The 17,329-nt window shown below is 59.7% G+C and overlaps 4 protein-coding genes across 4 annotated transcripts in view; 3 read left to right on the top strand and 1 right to left on the bottom strand.

Moving 5' to 3' along the window:
• Positions 1 to 183: 183 nt before the first annotated feature.
• UBL5 (ubiquitin like 5) lies at positions 184 to 1,229 on the bottom strand. Its single transcript, XM_068421745.1, has 5 exons — positions 1,130 to 1,229; positions 885 to 946; positions 699 to 782; positions 538 to 575; positions 184 to 426 (listed from the first exon to the last, which is right to left on the bottom strand). Exons 2-5 carry the CDS (start codon positions 938 to 940, stop codon positions 383 to 385), a joined length of 222 nt encoding a protein of 73 aa, XP_068277846.1. The 5' UTR covers positions 941 to 946; positions 1,130 to 1,229; the 3' UTR covers positions 184 to 382.
• Positions 1,199 to 3,573, top strand: FBXL12 (F-box and leucine rich repeat protein 12). The gene is made up of 3 exons (XM_068421744.1): positions 1,199 to 1,340; positions 1,432 to 1,504; positions 2,400 to 3,573. Exons 1-3 carry the CDS (start codon positions 1,246 to 1,248, stop codon positions 3,159 to 3,161), a joined length of 930 nt encoding a protein of 309 aa, XP_068277845.1. The 5' UTR covers positions 1,199 to 1,245; the 3' UTR covers positions 3,162 to 3,573.
• Positions 3,574 to 6,152: 2,579 nt separating this feature from the next.
• Positions 6,153 to 9,075, top strand: LOC137675613 (hepatic lectin-like). Its single transcript, XM_068421799.1, has 6 exons — positions 6,153 to 6,195; positions 7,106 to 7,213; positions 7,526 to 7,600; positions 7,968 to 8,119; positions 8,512 to 8,624; positions 8,868 to 9,075. Exons 1-6 carry the CDS (start codon positions 6,153 to 6,155, stop codon positions 9,001 to 9,003), a joined length of 627 nt encoding a protein of 208 aa, XP_068277900.1. The 3' UTR covers positions 9,004 to 9,075.
• A 1,446-nt stretch (positions 9,076 to 10,521) lies between these two features.
• Positions 10,522 to 17,329, top strand: part of LOC137675583 (LIM homeobox transcription factor 1-alpha-like) — a 22,414-nt gene continuing 15,606 nt past the window's right edge. The window contains 5 exon segments of the mRNA XM_068421736.1: positions 10,522 to 10,581; positions 10,584 to 10,666; positions 10,668 to 10,702; positions 11,129 to 11,206; positions 13,958 to 14,144. Coding sequence (XP_068277837.1) covers positions 10,522 to 10,581; positions 10,584 to 10,666; positions 10,668 to 10,702; positions 11,129 to 11,206; positions 13,958 to 14,144 — 443 coding nt within the window.

Below are 17,329 nucleotides of genomic sequence, written 5' to 3'. Positions count from 1 at the left end.
AGCTGCCATTGGTGGAAGCGCCCGCCCTTCTTGGCGCGCGTTGAGCCCAGAAGCAGCCCTGGTCACGTGACGGGGGAGTGGACGGTGGCCGCGGGTGGGCAAAATACGTACAAACGCGCAGCGCGTCGTTACGCGGCCCCCGGTGCCCCGTTCCCGCCGCCGGAGCCACACAGCGACCAGAGATTTGAAACACAAATTTATTATAAACAACTTAAACACTCCAGGGCAGCTACAGAAGGTTTAGAGCTTCAACACGGCTCCAGCTTGGCCATACCGAGGCAGGGGAGGGGGGGAGAACGGGGATGGGTCCATGGAGAGCACCGGGAACGGGAATGGGTCCCACGGAGAGCACCGGGGAGGGAAGCGGGAGGGGCGCCAGCCGCTACTGGTAATAGAGCTCCAGGTTCATGCCATCGTGGATCTCATCTGGAAGATGGGAGTTAAGGAGAAGAGCGGAGAGGGCTGGGGAAGCTGCGGACCACACACACCGCCCCCCCCGCCGTTAACACCGTAAAACACCCGCCCGGAGAAGGATACAGTCGCCCAGCGTGACGTGATCCTTGAAAATGGTGTACCTGCGGGGACGGAAAACACAGTTATCAGGCGGCCGGTACCGTCTTCATCGCCCCAGGGTAGAGGGGGGAGCCCTCCCCGCCATCCCGGGGCAAAGGCTTCTTCTCCCCCCTGGCCTCACTCACCATTTCTTGAGCACGATTTTGTCCCAGCGAGTCCCGGTCTGTGCCGCGATCAGCTTCTTCAGATCACGGATAGAATCCTCCGTGCTGGCGGCGCCGTTAAGGAAAATGGCGGGGGGGGGGGGAGAACCGGGAGAAGCCCCCCCACACCCCGGATACCCCCCCTCCCGCTCCGGTTCTCAAAGATACTTGCATTTCACCCGCACTTTCTTGCCCAGACGATCGTTGCAAACGACTTCGATCATGGCTGCCTGAGGGATAAGTGGGGGGGGGGGCACGGGAGGAGACACCGGGGGTTAACGGGAAGGAGCGAGAAGCACCGGGAGAGGGAAAGAGGCACCGAGGGGGGTTGTCGGTAAGGAAGGGAGTGAAATAGAGAGGTTCTGACCCCACCGGAGCGCCCCCGGTGCCCCCCGAACCCTCCCGGTACCCACCGAGCCCTGCGTCACTCCGCCGCAGCCGCTATTGTGACGGAACAGGAAGTTACCGGGCGTTGGACCGGAAGCGGAAGTGACGCGCGTAACGACCACCAAGGCGAGAAGACGCGAAGATGGCGGAGGCGGCGGAGCTGCCGGTGTTGCCCGATTCGGTGTTGCTGCACGTCCTGGAGCTGCTGCCGCTGCGGGACCGGCTGCGGGCGGCCAGGTGGGACCTCCCCCCACCCCTCGTCCGTGACTGGCACCGGAGCGGCCGCCTCCCGCCTCCCCGGCGCTGAGCGCGTCCCACCTCCCTGCAGGGTCTGCCGGCGGTGGCAGCGGCTGGCGTTCGACAGGGCGGTTTGGAGAGATGTGGATCTGAGCCCGCACCGGGTACGGGCGGCGGGATCGCCTCCTCGCACCGGGCGGCGGGGGAGGGAATGGCCGTAGTGCGGGCAGGGGGCTGAGATGGGGGGATCACCCCGATGGGAGCAGGGGGCTGAGATGGGGCGGGGGGAATGACCCCACTGCGGGCTGGGGGCTGAGATAGGGAAGGGGATCACCCCATTGCGGGCAGGGGGCTGAGACAGGGAAGGGGATCACCCCAGTGCGGACAGGGGGCCGAGATGGGGGGGTAAAATCACCCTATTGTGGGCAGGGGACTGAGATGGGGCAGGGGGGCATCACCACACTGCAGGCAGGGGGCTGAGGCGGGAGGGGATCACCCCACTGTGGGCAGGGGGCTGAGATAGGAGTGGGGGGATCACCCCACTGGGGACAGGGGGCTGAGATGGGAGCGGGGGGATCACCCCACTGGGGACAGGGGGCTGAGATAGGAGTGGGGGGATCACCCCACTGGGGGCAGGGGGCTGAGATGGGAGTGGGGGGATCACCCCACTGGGGACAGGGGGCTGAGATGGGAGTGGGGGGATCACCCCACTGGGGACAGGGGGCTGAGATAAGAGTGGGGGGATCACCCCACTGGGGACAGGGGGCTGAGATGGGAGTGGGGGGATCACCCCACTGGGGACTGGGGGCTGAGATAGGAGTGGGGGGATCACCCCACTGGGGACAGGGGGCTGAGATAGGAGTGGGGGGATCACCCCACTGGGGACAGGGGGCTGAGATAGGAGTGGGGGGATCACCCCACTGGGGACAGGGGGCTGGGATAGGAGTGGGGGGATCACCCCACTGGGGACAGGGGGCTGGGGAAATCACCCCCCGGCAGGCAGAGGAGCCCCCCCTTGCCCACCCCATGGGAACGGGCCCTTTTCTTTCTCGCCCCCAGCTCACCTCCCGGACCCTGTGGCACCTGGTGCGGTGGCGGTTCCGCGACAGCCTGCAGACGCTGCGGCTGCGGGGCACGCTGGGCTCCAAGCGGCGGCTCGTCTCCCCGGCGCTGCTGGCCGCCCTGAGGAAGCGCTGTCCCCAGCTCCGCCGGCTGTGCCTGGCCGAGACAAACCTCTGCCCCGTCCCCTACAAGAGCATCCCCCCTTCCCTCACCACGCTGGAGCTGAGTCGCTGCGAGATCCCCGCCACGTGGTTCTCTGCCGCCATGGCGCCGCCGCAGCTGCAGCACCTCGTTGTCTGCAGCGTCCCGGCTTTTGCCGACTACCATCTGCTCAGCGTCTCCTCCCACAGCCGCCTGAAGACGCTGAGCCTTTCTGGCACCTACCGCCTGACAGACACGGGGATTCAGCAAGCGGCTCCGCAGCTGGAGGAGCTGGAGCGCCTGGTGCTGCGCCTCTGCCCCATCGGCGACGCCGCCGCCCATTTCATCGGGCGCCACATGAAGCGGCTCCGGTTCCTGGAGCTCCGCAACGCTCACACCCTGACGGACGCGGGGCTGGCGTGTTTGACAACCCTGCAGCGCCTGGAGACGCTGTGCCTCGAGCTCTGCGATCACATTTCTCCCGGTGCTGTTATTGCTTTGTGCCAAGCGCTGCCCCAGCTGAGGAAACTCAAATTAAGCGGGGCTCGCTTTGAAGAGAAGGTAGTGGATAAAATTCAGGCGAGTTTGCCGCACTGTAGCTGTTCACATAGTCCTTGACGCAGGGCCCGAAGCAGCAGGGCTTTTGCCGTTCATTTCTACACCTCAAGTGTTCCTTCTTGGGTAAAGTCTGGTTTCCTGGGAGCTGCTCTGCGTGTTTTTGGGACAGAACTTCCACTGGGGCTAAAACAGCAAGCGTGTCCTGGGAAATGGTTTGTTGGGAAGTTGGATTTGGGAGGATCCCTCCCCTTTTCCGTGGATCAGGGGAACAGGAGAGCCAGGGAACCCCACTGATGAGCTGACCAAAGACTGGCTGAGGTTACAGGTTCAACCTCCTCCTCCTCTTCCCCGCAGTATCGTAACACCAGGTGACTGACTGTGCATCATGATGTTGCTGTTCTTTGGTCAGAGTCAGCCAATGATGTTTTTAAATCAGATATTGTATTTATTAAATAAAAATGCTTTTGATTTATGTTTTCTCACGCTGCAGTGTTTTAACTGAACTAACGTCTCTGTTAAAATAAAGAGGTCGGGCAGCTTTTGACACCCAGCAGTGGCATCCTCCCAGCAAGCACAGCAGGAGGACATCACGTGCACCCTCAGTGAATTCGCAGATGACACCAAGTTGGGTGGGTTGTGGATCTGCTGGAGGGTGGGAAGGCTCTACAGAGGGATCAGGACAGGCTGGATCGATGGGCCAAGGCCGATTGTATGAGGTCCAACAAGTGTCGGGTCCTGCCCTTGGGGCACCATGACCCCACACACCGCTCCAGGCTTGGGGAAGAGCAGCTGGAAAGCTGCCCAGGGGAAAAGGACGTGGGGGTGTTGGTCAATGGCTGCTGAATATGAGCCAGCAGCGTGGCCAGGTGGCCAAGAAGGCCACCAGCATCCTGGCTTGGATCAGCACTAGTGCGGCCAGCAGGACTAGGGCAGGGATCGTCCCCCTGGACTCAGCACTGGTGATGCCGCACCTCGAATCCTGGGGTCAGTTTTGGGCCCCTCATGACAAGAAAGACCTTGAGGTGCTGGAGCGAGTCCAGAGAAGGGCAACGGGGCTGGTGAAGGGTCTGGAGCACAAGGAGAAGGGTCTGGAGAGCTTGTGAGGAGCAGCTGAGGGACCTGGGGTCAGTTAGTCTGGAGAAAAGGAGGCTGAGGGGAGACCTTATGGCTCTACCTGAGAGGAGGTTGTGGTGAGGTGGGGGTTAGTTTCTTCTCCCAAGCGACAGGACAAGAGGAAACGGCCTCAAGTTGCCCCAGGGGAGGTTTAGGCTGGAGATAAGGAACAATTTCTTCACCCAAAGGGTTGTCAAGCATTGGAACAGGCTGCCCAGGGCAGTGGTGGAGTCCCCATCCCTGGGGGGGGAATCTAAAAGCCGTGTAGATGTGGTGCTGAGGGACATGGTTAGTGGTGGCCTTGGCAGTGCTGGGTTAAGGGTTGGACTCGATGATCTTCAAGGTCCTTCCCACCCAAACGATTCCATGGTTCTGTGACTGAAGTCTCTTCTGCCCCTTCCCTGGGCTCAGCCTGGCCAAACAGCTTCACCCCGCACACCCCCTGCCCTCCATTCACTGCAGCTTGTGCAATAAAGCCCTTCGGTTTCGGACAGACCTGGAGGGCCGTGACCTGCTCCGTGTGATGAAATCCTCGTTGTTGTGCATCTCGTTAAGGGCCGGTCTTTGTGCCCTGGCCTCTTTTCTGTTCCTATACCCAACCTCCGTGTAGCTTTGGGGCAAATAAACAACGGTTGAGCGCCCCAGCTCTGCTTTGGAACGCATCCCAGGGCTGCTGGCTCAACAACCACCGCGACGTGGTTCATCATGGGCCCGGAGATTTCTGCTGGAGTCATTAGCATTATTAAAACTTCCAGCACTATCTGTCCCAGTGCTCGGCGAGCAAAGGTAAAACAGCAAATAGGGAAATTAAAAACAGTGGAAAAAAAAAATCTGTCAGTCAGTCAAGGCGCAGCTCAACGAGAACCTCGATGCTCCCAGCCACGTAACTCAACAGCTGACAGCCCCAACTCGCCACTTTTCCATCATCTCCGCAGAGCACGTAACTGCTGAACGCAGAATAACACAAATTACAAGTTCACGTGGGGCTGCACGGGCTCAAGGTTTAGAGCTGCAAATATTGGATGACTGCAGGCAAATTATAGGAATAAAGGACCAAAAGGGTCTTCTGAAATCCTCAGATCTGTTCCTGGCCCGGTAGCACGGCAGCTCACCCCCTCACACACCTGCTGAAGCTCTTGGAGGGCTGTCCTAGACCCTTATTGCTTCTAATTTCCAAACTCAGGGGGGTTTTAGTCTGTTTATCTCCATTTCATCCTTCCCCAACCTTTAACCTGAGCGGTTCTTCCCCCCAGCCGCATCTTACAGCACATCCTGACACCAAACCAGGACTTTTTAAAAAATAGACAATAAAAACTTACAGAAAACCAGCACGTGAGACAGCTCCGAGAGTCCTGGCGGGGCTGAGAGGAGCAAAACTCCACAACCAACGTGAAAAGGAACCTCAAAGAGGCCCTAAAGGTTCTGGGTGATTAATTACGAGCTGCTCCTGCCCCTCCATCACACGGAGGTTTACAGACAGATGCTTTATCAGCCCCACAGCCGGGTTATTTTCTTGGGTGAGCGCATCTCTTGGGGCCCTGCTTGTGCCTGCAGCTTCAGTTTCTGAACCAAAGCCCATTTTATTTGCCAGACCCGCTCATTTCCCCACTTAGAGAGGAAACACCTTCAGAAACCAGAGAATTTGCCCCTCTTTTTACCCCAAAGGGACAGGGAAGAGTCACAAAGTCACTTTTTATGGGGCACCCAGCTTGGCTGGAGGAGAAAAACCCTCCAGACAGATGAATTGTTGGAGGTGGACACGATCCAAGCTGCTATTTTGAGAGGACAAACCAATAGGACACGGCCTGAAAACCCGCTGGTTAAATTACAACCTTTGGACTGAACATCCCCGGGGTATTGCAAGTTTTCTCTTCCAGAGATCCCGGTGAAAAAAGCTTCTGCTCACCTGGTCCTAAGCTTCACCCCCCCCTTACCAGGATGGATGAGGAACATCTTCACGATGACCTGCATGTTTTCAAAGGTAACCTTCAGCCACACCAGCCCACCACCTCGAGGAGACTGGCTCTCGTAGCCTGGTCTTTCTCCACCAACACACTTGGTTTCTGAGGAAGAGGAAGGTGCAGGCTCTCCTTCCTCCCCTTCTTATGCAGCTTGGCTAATCAGCTCTAACGAGGTTGATTGGGTGGGATGGGGAAGCCCACCCTGAGGAGCTCCTCCGTGGGGTTGGGGCTCATATGGAAGATGAGGGAGAGGGGCTTTGCTGTAGGTGTGGGCTGTCGTGGGGATGAAGGTCTCTTGGTGGTCTGAAGCTGGTGGTGCCCAACCAGCAACACCTGAGCGGGTTCAGCCTGGGAGGTGTCCTGGACCGGGGTACAATTCGGCTCTTCCTGGAGCCTTCCCAAGTCAAGCTCCCCAAACCGAGTGGCCCAGCGCCCTCACAAAGCTCCCAAGGTGGGACCTTGGAGCCCACGGGTATTCCCAAGGTTCAAACCCCTCCGAGAAGGGCACCTGATGCCAGCTGGGGACAGCAAAGACTCCTGGGGAACCATTTCCCTTCTGAAAAAGGGTTGCTAGACAGCCAGGAGGGGTTAAAAACACGTCACAGCCCAAAATACTTGGTGTAAGCTCATGATTTCTTTTGATTTTGCTTACGTGGTGCCTGAGATGCCCTGCCCTGCCCTTCAGCGAGGCCGCTCCGGCGCTGACACACGGCACCGTGTGACACGTCAGGTTTGGGGGGCTTGCAGCCCCCCAGGTGGGTCTGAACAGGAATCACCATCAAAATTTGGGCTTCTGTAGCAAATAATTAACTATTCTCCGTTATTTATTAACCCTTCTATAAACGGAGCCAGAGGAGCTACGAGAAAATCCCGGTGATCCCAGGGGAATATTTTCACATCTCTTTTTTTTTTTTCTTTTTCATTTTAAAGACAGAAACTTCTTCCAGCAGAAGCTGAGGTCCTTCCTCACGGTCTACTTGCTGCTGGCCCTCTCCTTCTTGCTGATCTTCACCCTCTTTGCTGTGTCGCTCTCCAAAGGTACTGGGGTATCTCTGAACTCATTAATTAGGGAGGACCGAGAGATACACGAGGTCTAAGCGCACGCTCACGTGCGAGGGGACTCACAGGTCCTAATTCCACAGGGCAGGAGGAGCTCCCAGACTGTCCCGTGTAGTGTCCACGCCACCATCGCTGGCTAAGCCCAGCTATAAACCAGGATTTTTAAATTTCCCGGGATTTTTTCCTGCTGGAAAAGTTAAAACACCTCTTTAGCCTCACGCTTGCAGGCGGTCGGTGCGTGGGTGGCAACACGACCGATAACCCAACATCTCTCCCTCTCTCTCTCGATAGTTTCAGCCATTTCTTCTAAACTCAACGAGGTGCAGCCGGAACGGAAACAGAACTTTTCTGGCAGGGATTTTCTCTGTAAGTCCTGGCCGCTCCCCAACCCCACGAGCTTTCCTGCCCCTACAAAGTTTCCCTAAATTTCCCCCAAAGCGTTCCCGCTCCGGATCGCTTTGCTAAGGCGGCGCAGGGCGGCCATCCCCTTCGGAGTTTGCTGCTCCGCCAGCAGCAAATGCTTTTATATTTAAAAAAAAAAAGAGAAAAAGCAAATTTTCCTTGGGGTAGAGGCTTTTTGGGGTGCCAGTCACTGCCTTTGTGGCAACCCACTACACCCCAAGCTTCGGGGCTGTGTCCATACCAGTTTGACACTGGAAAAAGCCTCTTGCTGGGACGAGTCCAGCGAGGACCAGCCCGACAGCGCAATCCCCCCTCGTCCTTCTCTCGCCAGTGTTCCCCTGCGGCCCCGGCTCCAGGGAGTGGGAATACTTCGACGGAAAATGTTACTACTTCTCCTTAACGAGAACGAGCTGGCACAAGGCGAAGGCTCAGTGCGAGGAGATGCGCTCGCACCTCGCCGTCATTAACAGCTACGCCAAGCAGGTAAAGACCCCCCCCAGCTCTGAGGCAGGAAAACTCAGGCTTGCCCCAAATCCTGCCCGTGGCCCCGTGCTGAGCCCCCCGCCCCGCACCTCCCTGCTGCCATCCTGCACCCCTCAGCTTCGCTGGGTACCGAGAGCTGGTGCTGTTATCCTGTGCATCAGCCAGCAGAGAGCAGGCAGGACCCGCTCTGCCTGCGGCCAGGGCTTCCCTGGGCCGGTGCGGGATGCTCACACACAGCACCGGCACCTATCCTGCTCCTCCGTGCCGTAAAGATACAGCCAAGCGCAGCGTTGTACCTCTCCGGCTCCTCCGCGGTGCCAACGCGGAGCTGGGCTTGCCCCGAGGAGCCTTTTCCTGGTGCTTTTCCCTCCTGATCCTTCTCCCCGCTGCAGAGTTTTGTCATGTTCAGGACAAGGAATGAGCGTTTCTGGATCGGGCTCACGGACGAGAATTCAGAAGGTGAATGGGAATGGATCGACGGGACCGACTATAAAACCACCTTCACGTGAGTGCCGGCCCGTCTGCGTGCCCGTCACCCCGAAACAGGCACCTTCCCTGCCCGTGCGCCCCCGTTTCAGCCAGGGACGGGCGCTCACACGAGCTCTAACACAGCAGCAGAGCCAAGAATTAGCACCTAAAACCATCTAAAATCAGATGTAGCCAGTCCTCGCCCTTCTCCCAGCCCCGGGGAAAGCCGCTCCAGCTCCGCTGCCTGCCCCTTCTCTCAGTTTGACCCTCCTCTGCCCAGATTCTGGAAGCAAGGAGAACCCAACAACAGCGGCCACAACGAAGACTGCGCCCACGTCTGGATCTCCGGGGAGTGGAACGACGTTTACTGCACCTACGAGTGCTACTACGTCTGCGAGAAGCCTCTGCCCAACTGAGCGGAGCCGCGCGCCGAGGCGACGGCCCACGCTCCGGCGCCGCAAATATTCCTTCTTTCTTCTTAATTTATACAAGCCGAGCGCCCGCTCCCCGCTCGCCCTCTCCGCCGCGCTGGCCGGAGGAAGGGCAGGGATGGATTTTTGATGGTCCTAAGCGATATAGGCAGGAATCCGGGTTCTCCGTGGGGAGCTCAGCCTAATAAAGGACGATTATTGCTCTGGTTAACGAAGCTTCTCCATTCCTCGGTGTGCGTGTGAAGGGGTGGGGGTGAGCTGGGGCTGCAGCCGTGGGACACCAGTGAATGTGGAAATGAGGGTGGGTTTTCCTACCGAGGGAAAAAAAAAACCATAATTTTCATAATTTTCCTTTTTTTGGTGGTTGTTGTTTCAATTTGGATTCCACCTGACAAAATTCCCCCGTGCTTGTTTGTTGTAACACGAAACTCGAGCACGGCTCAGCTCTGCGTCACGTCACCGGTCACCGACGGGGTCCGTGGGCCAGCGGTGGGGCTCCGGGACCCCGCAGGGATCGGGCCCCCTCCCGCATTTTCCGTCCTTCCGCTAAAAAAAGCTCATTTTGGGGCAGACGGGGAACACCGAGCTCCCATGTTGGCTCACGCCGCACCCACCCCTGCTACGAGCTGCTGGTGGCACCCGGTTCTTGCACAATCACAAATGTGCACACGCGTGTGTGCCCTGCAGGGAGTGGGTGTGCACACGCGTGTGCGTGCACACTGAAGGTACATGTGCACACACGTGTGTGCTGCAGGGAGCGGGTGGGAGCCGCTCTCAGCCTCCGGTACCGGAGGTGCCCGGAGGTGCCTCCCCCCCCCCCAACCCCCGAGGGCAGCCCGGGGCCGGGACCTGGGGTGGGGGGGCAGCACCCCGCGCCCCCGCCGCCCCCCGGGACACCCACCCGGCTGCACCCCGAGCTCCTGCCCGGTCCCGGTCCCGGGGGCCTCCCCGGAGCTCCCCCCGCCGCTCGGCCCCGGCTGGCAGCGGGCAGCCCCCGGCCCGGTTCTCCCCGGTTCCCCCCGGTTCCCCGGACGGTGCCCGCGGGCGGATCCGTTCGAGGAGCCGCGGGAGAATCACGGACACGGACCCGCCGAAGTCCCGGTCCCCGCCGCCCCCCGCACCGGGCCGCTGCCTCCGCCGCCCCGGTGGGACCGTCCCCGGAGCCGAGCGGGGCGACAGTCACCCCGACGGCGAGAGGACGCGCCTCCGCCTGTCCTGTCGGCGACACGGCTGTCGTGACAGAGCCCGGCAGCCCCGCGGTGAGCGGCGAAACGGAGCCCGGCAACGCGGAGTCTCCCCCCGACCCCCGTTACAGTCCGGACCCCGCGGAGCCTCCCCCGTGCCTGCGACAGCCCCTGTCGTGAGGAGCGCTCCCTCTGTCACGACAGCACCTGCCGGGAGAGCCGTCGGTATCACCTGGGTGCACCGGGCTCTGCCGGCATCAACCCCCCGGGGAGCACGGGGGGGTCCGCACCGGGTTGGGGGGGGGGGGTCCCCGCCTTGATGGGGTCCCCGGCGCGCTCCCGGCTCCGGCGCGCTCCCGGGGGAGGCGGGAGGGGGGGACGGGGGGGGGACGGCGGCGCTCACGGGCGCGGACACGGGCGGGGGCTGCGCGCTCTGCCCCGCGCACGGTCGCGCCCCGCTCCGCTCCCTGCTCGGTGCCGCTGCCGGTGCCGCTGTCCCGGTAAGTGCCCACGCGTGGACGGGGCGGGCGGGGATGCGGTGCCGGTAACCGATGGGCGAGGATGCTCCGTGCGGGGAGGGGGGGGTGACACCGGGTGTGCGCCCCGTCCGTGAGCGGAGACCCCGGCACCGGCAGCGGCACCGGCAGCGCAGGGACCCGTCGGGCCGTCGTGCCCCGACAGGACGGGACGGGGTTGGGGGGTGCAGCCCCCCGGGGTGGGCTCCGGGGATGCCGGGGGTAAGGTCGGGCTCAACCCCAACGGGAGCGAAGGGAGCGGGGCTGGTGGCCGCCGCCGCCGCCGGGATTTCGTTGCCGTTCGTTAACCGGAGCTCCGGGAAACGGAAAACGACCGGGAGGCACCGAGTAGCCCCGATCCTCCGGCGGGGGTGACCGGTCCCGGTCCTTACCGCTCCTCTCCGCCCGCAGCCCCCGCGCTGGCCGCCGGCATGAAGACGGAAGAGGCTCCATCCTGCCTGCAGCAGGCGACGCCGGTCCTGGGCTTCGGTGAGTACCGGAGAGACCGGGGACGGGCACCACGCACCGGGGAGCAGGGAGCCCCTCAGCCCCCCCAGCCCGGGCTGCTCAGGCAGCATCCGTGGCCGCCTGCCCCATCCTCATCCTCCCCGGGTCGCTCTGGGGGTCTCGGCGTGTCCCCACGTTGCAGCGGGACCAGCCGGCCCTGCCCGGTTGGCCCCAACCGTACGACCCCGATCTCCCGTCAGCGGCATCCCCCGCTCCTCCGCGGTGTTTATCCCCGCTCGGGAAGGAGCTTCCTTCCCCCCGAGACTGTCGGGGTGACCAGGGGAGGGGGATCACCCCCCGCCTCTGCGGTTTGCCAATCTGGAGGCACCGAAAGCCACGGCGAGACGCTGCAAAATGCCATCTTGTAGCCCCAAAGCAGCCGCGGCTCCGTGGGCTGGGGCTGCCCGTAACGGCACGCAGCACCGGTGTTGGCAAGGCACACGGCGAGGAGCCCGGGAGGGACAGGGACACCACACGCACCCGTCCCTCGTCGGCCCCGACCTCCTGGATAAGCCCCTCCGGAGCCTCAGTTTACCCCTGATTTCAGGGCACACCCCGTGCGGGGCCAGGCTGCGGCCGCGGGGCCCTCGACCGTGCCAGCCGCGGGCGATGGTCCAACCCGAATTTGAAATGACACCGAGGATCATCTGCCCACGAGAGCCCGGGGGGGGTTCACGTGCCGTGGGGAGGGTTAGTTTTGGGTGGCGCTGGGATGAGGCACCCGAGCTGCGCCGCTGCCGGGCTCGCCGGGTCGTGTCCCCTGCGTTGTCCCTGTTCCCTTCCTCAGAGAGTCACAACATGGTGGGTCGGGATTGCTCCTCGTTAAGGTATTTGCTGCTCCAGACCGTTGGGTTTTTGGGAGCCGGGTGTCTTCAGGGGCAGCGTAAGGCGGAATCTCCTTTACTTTCAGTTTGGCCTCTCTCTCCCGGGCTGCCTGCGGGGGGATTCAGGCAGGCCGAGAATTTTCCTGGGGATTTTTCACCTCCTCTCTTCCCCCGGGCGCTCAGGATCGCTCGCTCGCGTTACGGCATCGCCACGGTCGTGGCCTTGTGCCGAGGAAGACTCAGGTGTGACTTATTGCCAGGCATTAACCTCTGCTCCGGGCCCTGCCCGTGCACCCCGAGCCACGGCCCGGGCAGGATCCCGCTGCCTCCCACCGCCCCGAACCCCCGTCCCCGGCATCCTCCTGCCTCCTGGCTGAGCGAGAGGGAGGGACAAACATCCCCCGGGCTGAAGTTTTGTGTCTCTTCCTTTTAAACTGCTCCCACATCCCCAGAGCTCCCTTATCTATCTGCTTCCAGACTAATTTGCTATTAGATTCTTCCCGGCTTTTTCCCCCTAAATTAAAGAGGAGTCTCAGGGTCTCAGGGTCTGGTCCCCTCCAGCTGATGCTGCCACCCCATTGCCAGGTCCCAGCACTTAATTAACGAGCTGCGCCGAGCCCGGGAGCTCCAAAGGACTCGGCTTGACACAACGTTGGGCATCGCCCCGGCACACGTCCGCTGGCTCCGCCGGCTGAGCTGGGATGCTGGAGGTGCAGGACCCAGACCCACGCACCACAGCGAAGCGGGGCAGAAGCTGCCTTTGCACAGGACACCCCCATTTTGGGGTACACAGAAAGCCCAAATTAGCCCAAATCCCCTTTTTGCAGGAGATGCTGCTGGGCCCGGGGCTCCTCCACGTCCCCCAGCCTTGCGGGGAGGAGCGTGGCTCTCCACCGGAATGTGTCTCCTGCCCTTTGTCACCTCCGCTTCTTGTCTTTGGCTCCTTGATGTGGGACAGTGCCCAGATTAGAGCTGGGTTTAGCGTTCCCCCTCAACCCCACGTTCCTCCAGGGCGCAGCAGAAGACCTTGGTTGCCCTTGGCAGCTCACTGCCTTTTAAAACAGCCCTAAGCTTCATCCATGGGGTGCCATCATCCCCCCCCAACCCTTCGAGGGGGCTTGGGCAGGTGTTACCCCGGGACCCACAAGCTTACAGGAAGATAAAAGCATCGAGAGGCTGGAGAGGACAGAGATAAGGGCTCGTAAAAGCCCAGGAGCTTGGCAGGGTGGAGGCTGTGGCCATCGGAGAGGGTGCCGCTGCCTGGCTCAGCCGCAGCCCGGATCCAGCGCACCAGATAGTGTCTTTATTACTCACTCCTTTACCTTGAAGTTACCATGACGAAGCCTTTGAAGAGCAGCCATAGATTTACATGTTGATAACACCGAGGAAAAGAAAAATCCCAAATCTCTGGAGCCTTTTTAAGCAGCTCTTAGCACCAAATCTGGGGTGAAACTGGACAAACTTCAGCCCTGGGTGTGTCCTCTGACCAGGACCAAGGTTTCCAACAAACTCAGCACCCATTATCTCCTGTCAAGACACACAGATATTTGCTCTCCCGTCCCCAAACTTGTGTTCTCCACGTTCTCTGTGATTTACACAGTGCCAGAGCCGTGGGTTTGGGGTTCACCACCTGCAGAGAACCCCAGAACCTGCCACTTTCACAGAGCCACCTTTGACAGTTATTTCCAAGGTTGTCACCGACTCCGTGCCGAGCCTCCCTTCTCCCTCTCCTACACTAATGCCACGTGGCTTTAACAAAATCAAAGCAAAACCCAACAGTAGATGGTTTCAAGGAGTGATGTGAGGCTGAGCATCACCCCCTCCCCAAAGGCAGACGCTGTTACTGCGGGACATGATCCTGATCCCCCCCAGGAACCCCTTCTCACGCTGTCTTTTCCCTGCTGCCCAGGTTCAGACTCCAAGATGCGGGAGGTGTGCGCCGGCTGCGACACCCCCATCTCCGACCGGTTCCTCCTGCGAGTCAACGAGCGCTCCTGGCACGAAGGCTGCGTGAAATGCGCCGTCTGCCTGCAGCCGCTCGCCGGGACCTGCTACTGGCGCAACCGGCAGCTCTACTGCAAGCACGACTACGAGAAGTAAGCGCTCTCCGCTTTTCTCTGCGTTTTCTCCTTCCTTCTTGGCTCTGTTTTGAGTGTATCGGAGGTGGGGTGGGTTCAATCGCGAGGTGGGATTCTGGAAGGGTGGGTTGGAAAAAGGGCATCGTGGTGTCGGTGTCATGTAGGCTGGTGAGGACCAGGTGAGATGAGCAGGACCACAGAGGTGTCCTGCAAAGGGATGCTGTCCATATAGAGGGACAGCAGTGTTTAGCTTTGATTTAAAGTGGTGGTGTGGTGGGGATGAAGAGGAAGAAGGGAGGAGCTGTTGGATGAGGAGGAAGAAGGGATGAGCTGTTGGATGCGGAGGAGGAAGGGATGAGCTGTTGGATGAGGAAGAAGAAGGGTTGAGCTGTTGGATGAGGAGGAAGAAGGGATGAGCTGTTGGATGAGGAAGAAGAAGGGAAGAGCTGTTGGATGAGGAGGAAGAAGGGATGAGCTGTTGGCTGTTGGGATGTTTTTCAAGAAATGAGGGATGCCCAAGGCTGCCCAGGAGATGACACCACCCCACGCCTTGTCCTTCTGGGACAACGCGGTCCAGCAGATTTAACCCGAGGAGCTTTGCTTTGCGGCCAAGGTCCTGCTCATGGGGTGAAGAACAGGTCAGACGAGGGCAGGAGTGGGCAGGCTGTCCCCTAACCGTTACACCGGGATAAAAACGTGTTTGCAAAACCAGTCTGTGAGGAGCATCGTCGGCGTTTCCATATGGGGTGACCTCAGCCACCAACGTTGTTGGGGTTTTTTGCTATTTTTGGGGCATGGTAACGTGGCCACGCTGTTTTCCCGAGCACTGGGCTTCATTCAGCTGCAGCCGCAGGGCTTGCAGACCTCTGGCACGGCCTGCTCCATCCCGCTTCTGTGCTCCAAAGTATCTCAGCTGGTTTAAAAAACACCCCTGAGGGTCTCCAGCTCCTTCAATGCCTTTGAAATTTGGTGCTTCGGGCACTTTTGAAGGTGTCTACGCTCAGCACCTTTGTGCTTCCAGCATGGGAATTTCCAGGGAGGCAAACTCTCAGTCCTCCTCTTTGGAAATCTTGTCCCCCAGAGTATTCATTCTTGGCCTTGACTTCCCAAAGTCCATGTTTTTTTGGCCAACGATGAATCCCAGCCCGCAGAATCCAGCGTCACCCTGGGCTGCGGCGTGGACCGGGGCTTGCAGCGTGGTGACCCGGAGGGGAGACCCAGCTGGCATTTCTCCCTCCTCATGTGAAACTGCGCAATAAGAGGAAAATGCTTTAATGGAGAGATAAGCCAGCAGCTGCAGCTGAACGTGGGGGAAGGAACGGGCTGTTGATCCAGAGATGAAATGTTAAGCCCGAAGATGGATGTTGTTCTGCGGTCCCTATCATATAAAACCGCAATCTTGAAGGCTTTTTGTGAAGCTCTCCTCTTCCCCTCTCGCCTGGGGCCCCGCCAGCTCTCCTGCGCTTCGCTCAGGCACCTGCCCTGTAAATCCAGCTCCGGGCAGCTCGTGTAAATGCAACGGCTCAAGAGAAAGAGGAGGGGGAGGAAGGTAAAATACTCCTGGCCGATGATAGAGTGGCTGCAACGGCCGGGTCCTGGGCGCCTTGTTGACTTTGAAGTTTGTTTTGTGGGATGACAGGCGATGCGGGGGCTGCCGGGGAGCTGTCGGGAGGGATCTGAACCGCAGCCTCGCGCTGGCAGCCTTCCCCCTCTCCTCCGCGCTCTCCTTTCGCCCATGTGGAGATGATTTGCTCGTCCTCCGTAGAGATACGGGGTGAACTCGGCTCGAACCTGACTTGCAGCTTCTGCCAGCACGTGACCAGCACAGCTGAGCACAGAGCGAGGCCTCCGAGTGCCCTCACGGTCCTTGGTCGTTGCCTGAATCACCGTGGTTTCTCCATCTGGTTGTAGATGCGAGAGGGTTGAGGAGGGGTTGACCAGCATGTCCCAGCCATTGGCTCTGCCTGCATCGCTTTCGGGGTCCTCTCGGAGCTATTCTCATCCTTGCTGGGTGAGATGTGCAGAACCAAGCACTGCAGTTGAAGTTGAGATAATATTCCTAGCCAGGAGGGTTTGGGAAGCTCCCAAAAGGGCTGCGTGGCTCATCTCAGGTGGCCAAAGTTCAGGGAGGTCCTTCTGAACCAAGAGCAGCTCGTTTGCCTTTTGAATCACAGAACCATCGAATGGTTTGGGTTGGAAGGGACCCTAAAGATCATCTAGTTCCAACCCCTGGCCACAGGCAGGGACACCTTCCACCAGCCCAGGTTGCTCCAAGCCCCATCCAACCTGGCCTTGAACCCTGCCAGGGAGGGGGCAGCCACAGCTTCTCTGGGCAACCTGGGCCAGGGTCTCACCACCCTCACAGCAAAGAATTTCTTCCTCATATCTTATCTCAATCTCCCCTCTTTCAGTTTAAAACCCTTACCCCCCATCCTATCACTCCATGCCCTTGTAAAAAGTCCCTCTCCAGCTCTCCAGCTGGGTGGAAACCCACCACAGATAACCTCAGCTACCCCTGCGTGTGGAGCAGGGATGTTCAGAGAGCAGAGACAGAATCCTACAATCACAGAATCGGTTTGGTTGGGAAGGACCTTTAAGCTCATCGAGTCCAACCGTTAACCCAACACTGCCAAGTCCACTAAACCATGATGGGAACCTTGGGCTTTGCAGTCTCTTGTGCATCCCGAGAAGCAGCGTGGTGCAGGCAAGGAGCAGCCAGCAGCCCTGCTCCTCCCCGCCGAAGAGGCAAGGAGCGAGGCAGTGACCCTCCCCGCCTGAGTATCAGGGACTGACCCAGACCGAGCACCTTGGCAACTCTTCTGAGCAAGCTGGTTAATGTTTAAAGCCATGTGGGAGGGCTCCCCTCCGAGCAAAGATCTCCTGGGTAGGAGAAACCGGGACAGGAGTTGGACAAGGGTGAGCCCAGGGACTGTGTGCAAACCCCGTTGCATTCCAGGAGCAGGAGTCAGGCCCTAAAAATGATGAAATTGGTGTTGAAACCAGAATTATTTGGGTTTATTTTTTTTCTTGTGATGGGATTTTTTTGGGGCTTCTCCTTGTCCTTTGCTGCGTTTGGGATGTTTGGTTTTAGTCAAGCTCAGAAATTATCAGAGCGCTTCCTAGGCATGAGGACGTTAAAAAATAGTGTTTGAGATGTATTTATAACCCAAAAAACAGGGACTTGAGGACAAAACAGGGCCAAA

The sequence above is a fragment of the Nyctibius grandis genome, chromosome 35 (genome assembly GCF_013368605.1).
Source record: "Nyctibius grandis isolate bNycGra1 chromosome 35, bNycGra1.pri, whole genome shotgun sequence".
NCBI lineage: Eukaryota > Metazoa > Chordata > Aves > Nyctibiiformes > Nyctibiidae > Nyctibius > Nyctibius grandis.
The sequence above is the reverse complement of the archived record's forward strand: the minus strand, read 5'-3'. Positions and strand labels throughout refer to the sequence as shown.

What these genes read in the sequence shown, in the direction of transcription:
- LOC137675613 (XM_068421799.1), top strand. Translation starts at nt 6,153, where the DNA reads ATGGATGAGGAACATCTTCACGATGACCTGCATGTTTTCAAAG. An exon ending in TGCTGTGTCGCTCTCCAAAG is followed by an intron (nt 7,214 to 7,525) that starts GTACTGGGGTAT and finishes CTCTCTCGATAG; the next exon opens with TTTCAGCCATTTCTTCTAAA. An exon ending in TTAACAGCTACGCCAAGCAG is followed by an intron (nt 8,120 to 8,511) that starts GTAAAGACCCCC and finishes TCCCCGCTGCAG; the next exon opens with AGTTTTGTCATGTTCAGGAC.
- FBXL12 (XM_068421744.1), top strand. Translation starts at nt 1,246, where the DNA reads ATGGCGGAGGCGGCGGAGCTGCCGGTGTTGCCCGATTCGGTGTTGCTG. An exon ending in GACCGGCTGCGGGCGGCCAG is followed by an intron (nt 1,341 to 1,431) that starts GTGGGACCTCCC and finishes ACCTCCCTGCAG; the next exon opens with GGTCTGCCGGCGGTGGCAGC. An exon ending in TGGATCTGAGCCCGCACCGG is followed by an intron (nt 1,505 to 2,399) that starts GTACGGGCGGCG and finishes TCTCGCCCCCAG; the next exon opens with CTCACCTCCCGGACCCTGTG.
- UBL5 (XM_068421745.1), bottom strand. Translation starts at nt 940, where the DNA reads ATGATCGAAGTCGTTTGCAACGATCGTCTGGGCAAGAAAGTGCGGGTG. An exon ending in AAAGTGCGGGTGAAATGCAA is followed by an intron (nt 783 to 884) that starts GTATCTTTGAGA and finishes CGGCGCCGCCAG; the next exon opens with CACGGAGGATTCTATCCGTG. An exon ending in TCACGTCACGCTGGGCGACT is followed by an intron (nt 427 to 537) that starts GTATCCTTCTCC and finishes CCCATCTTCCAG; the next exon opens with ATGAGATCCACGATGGCATG.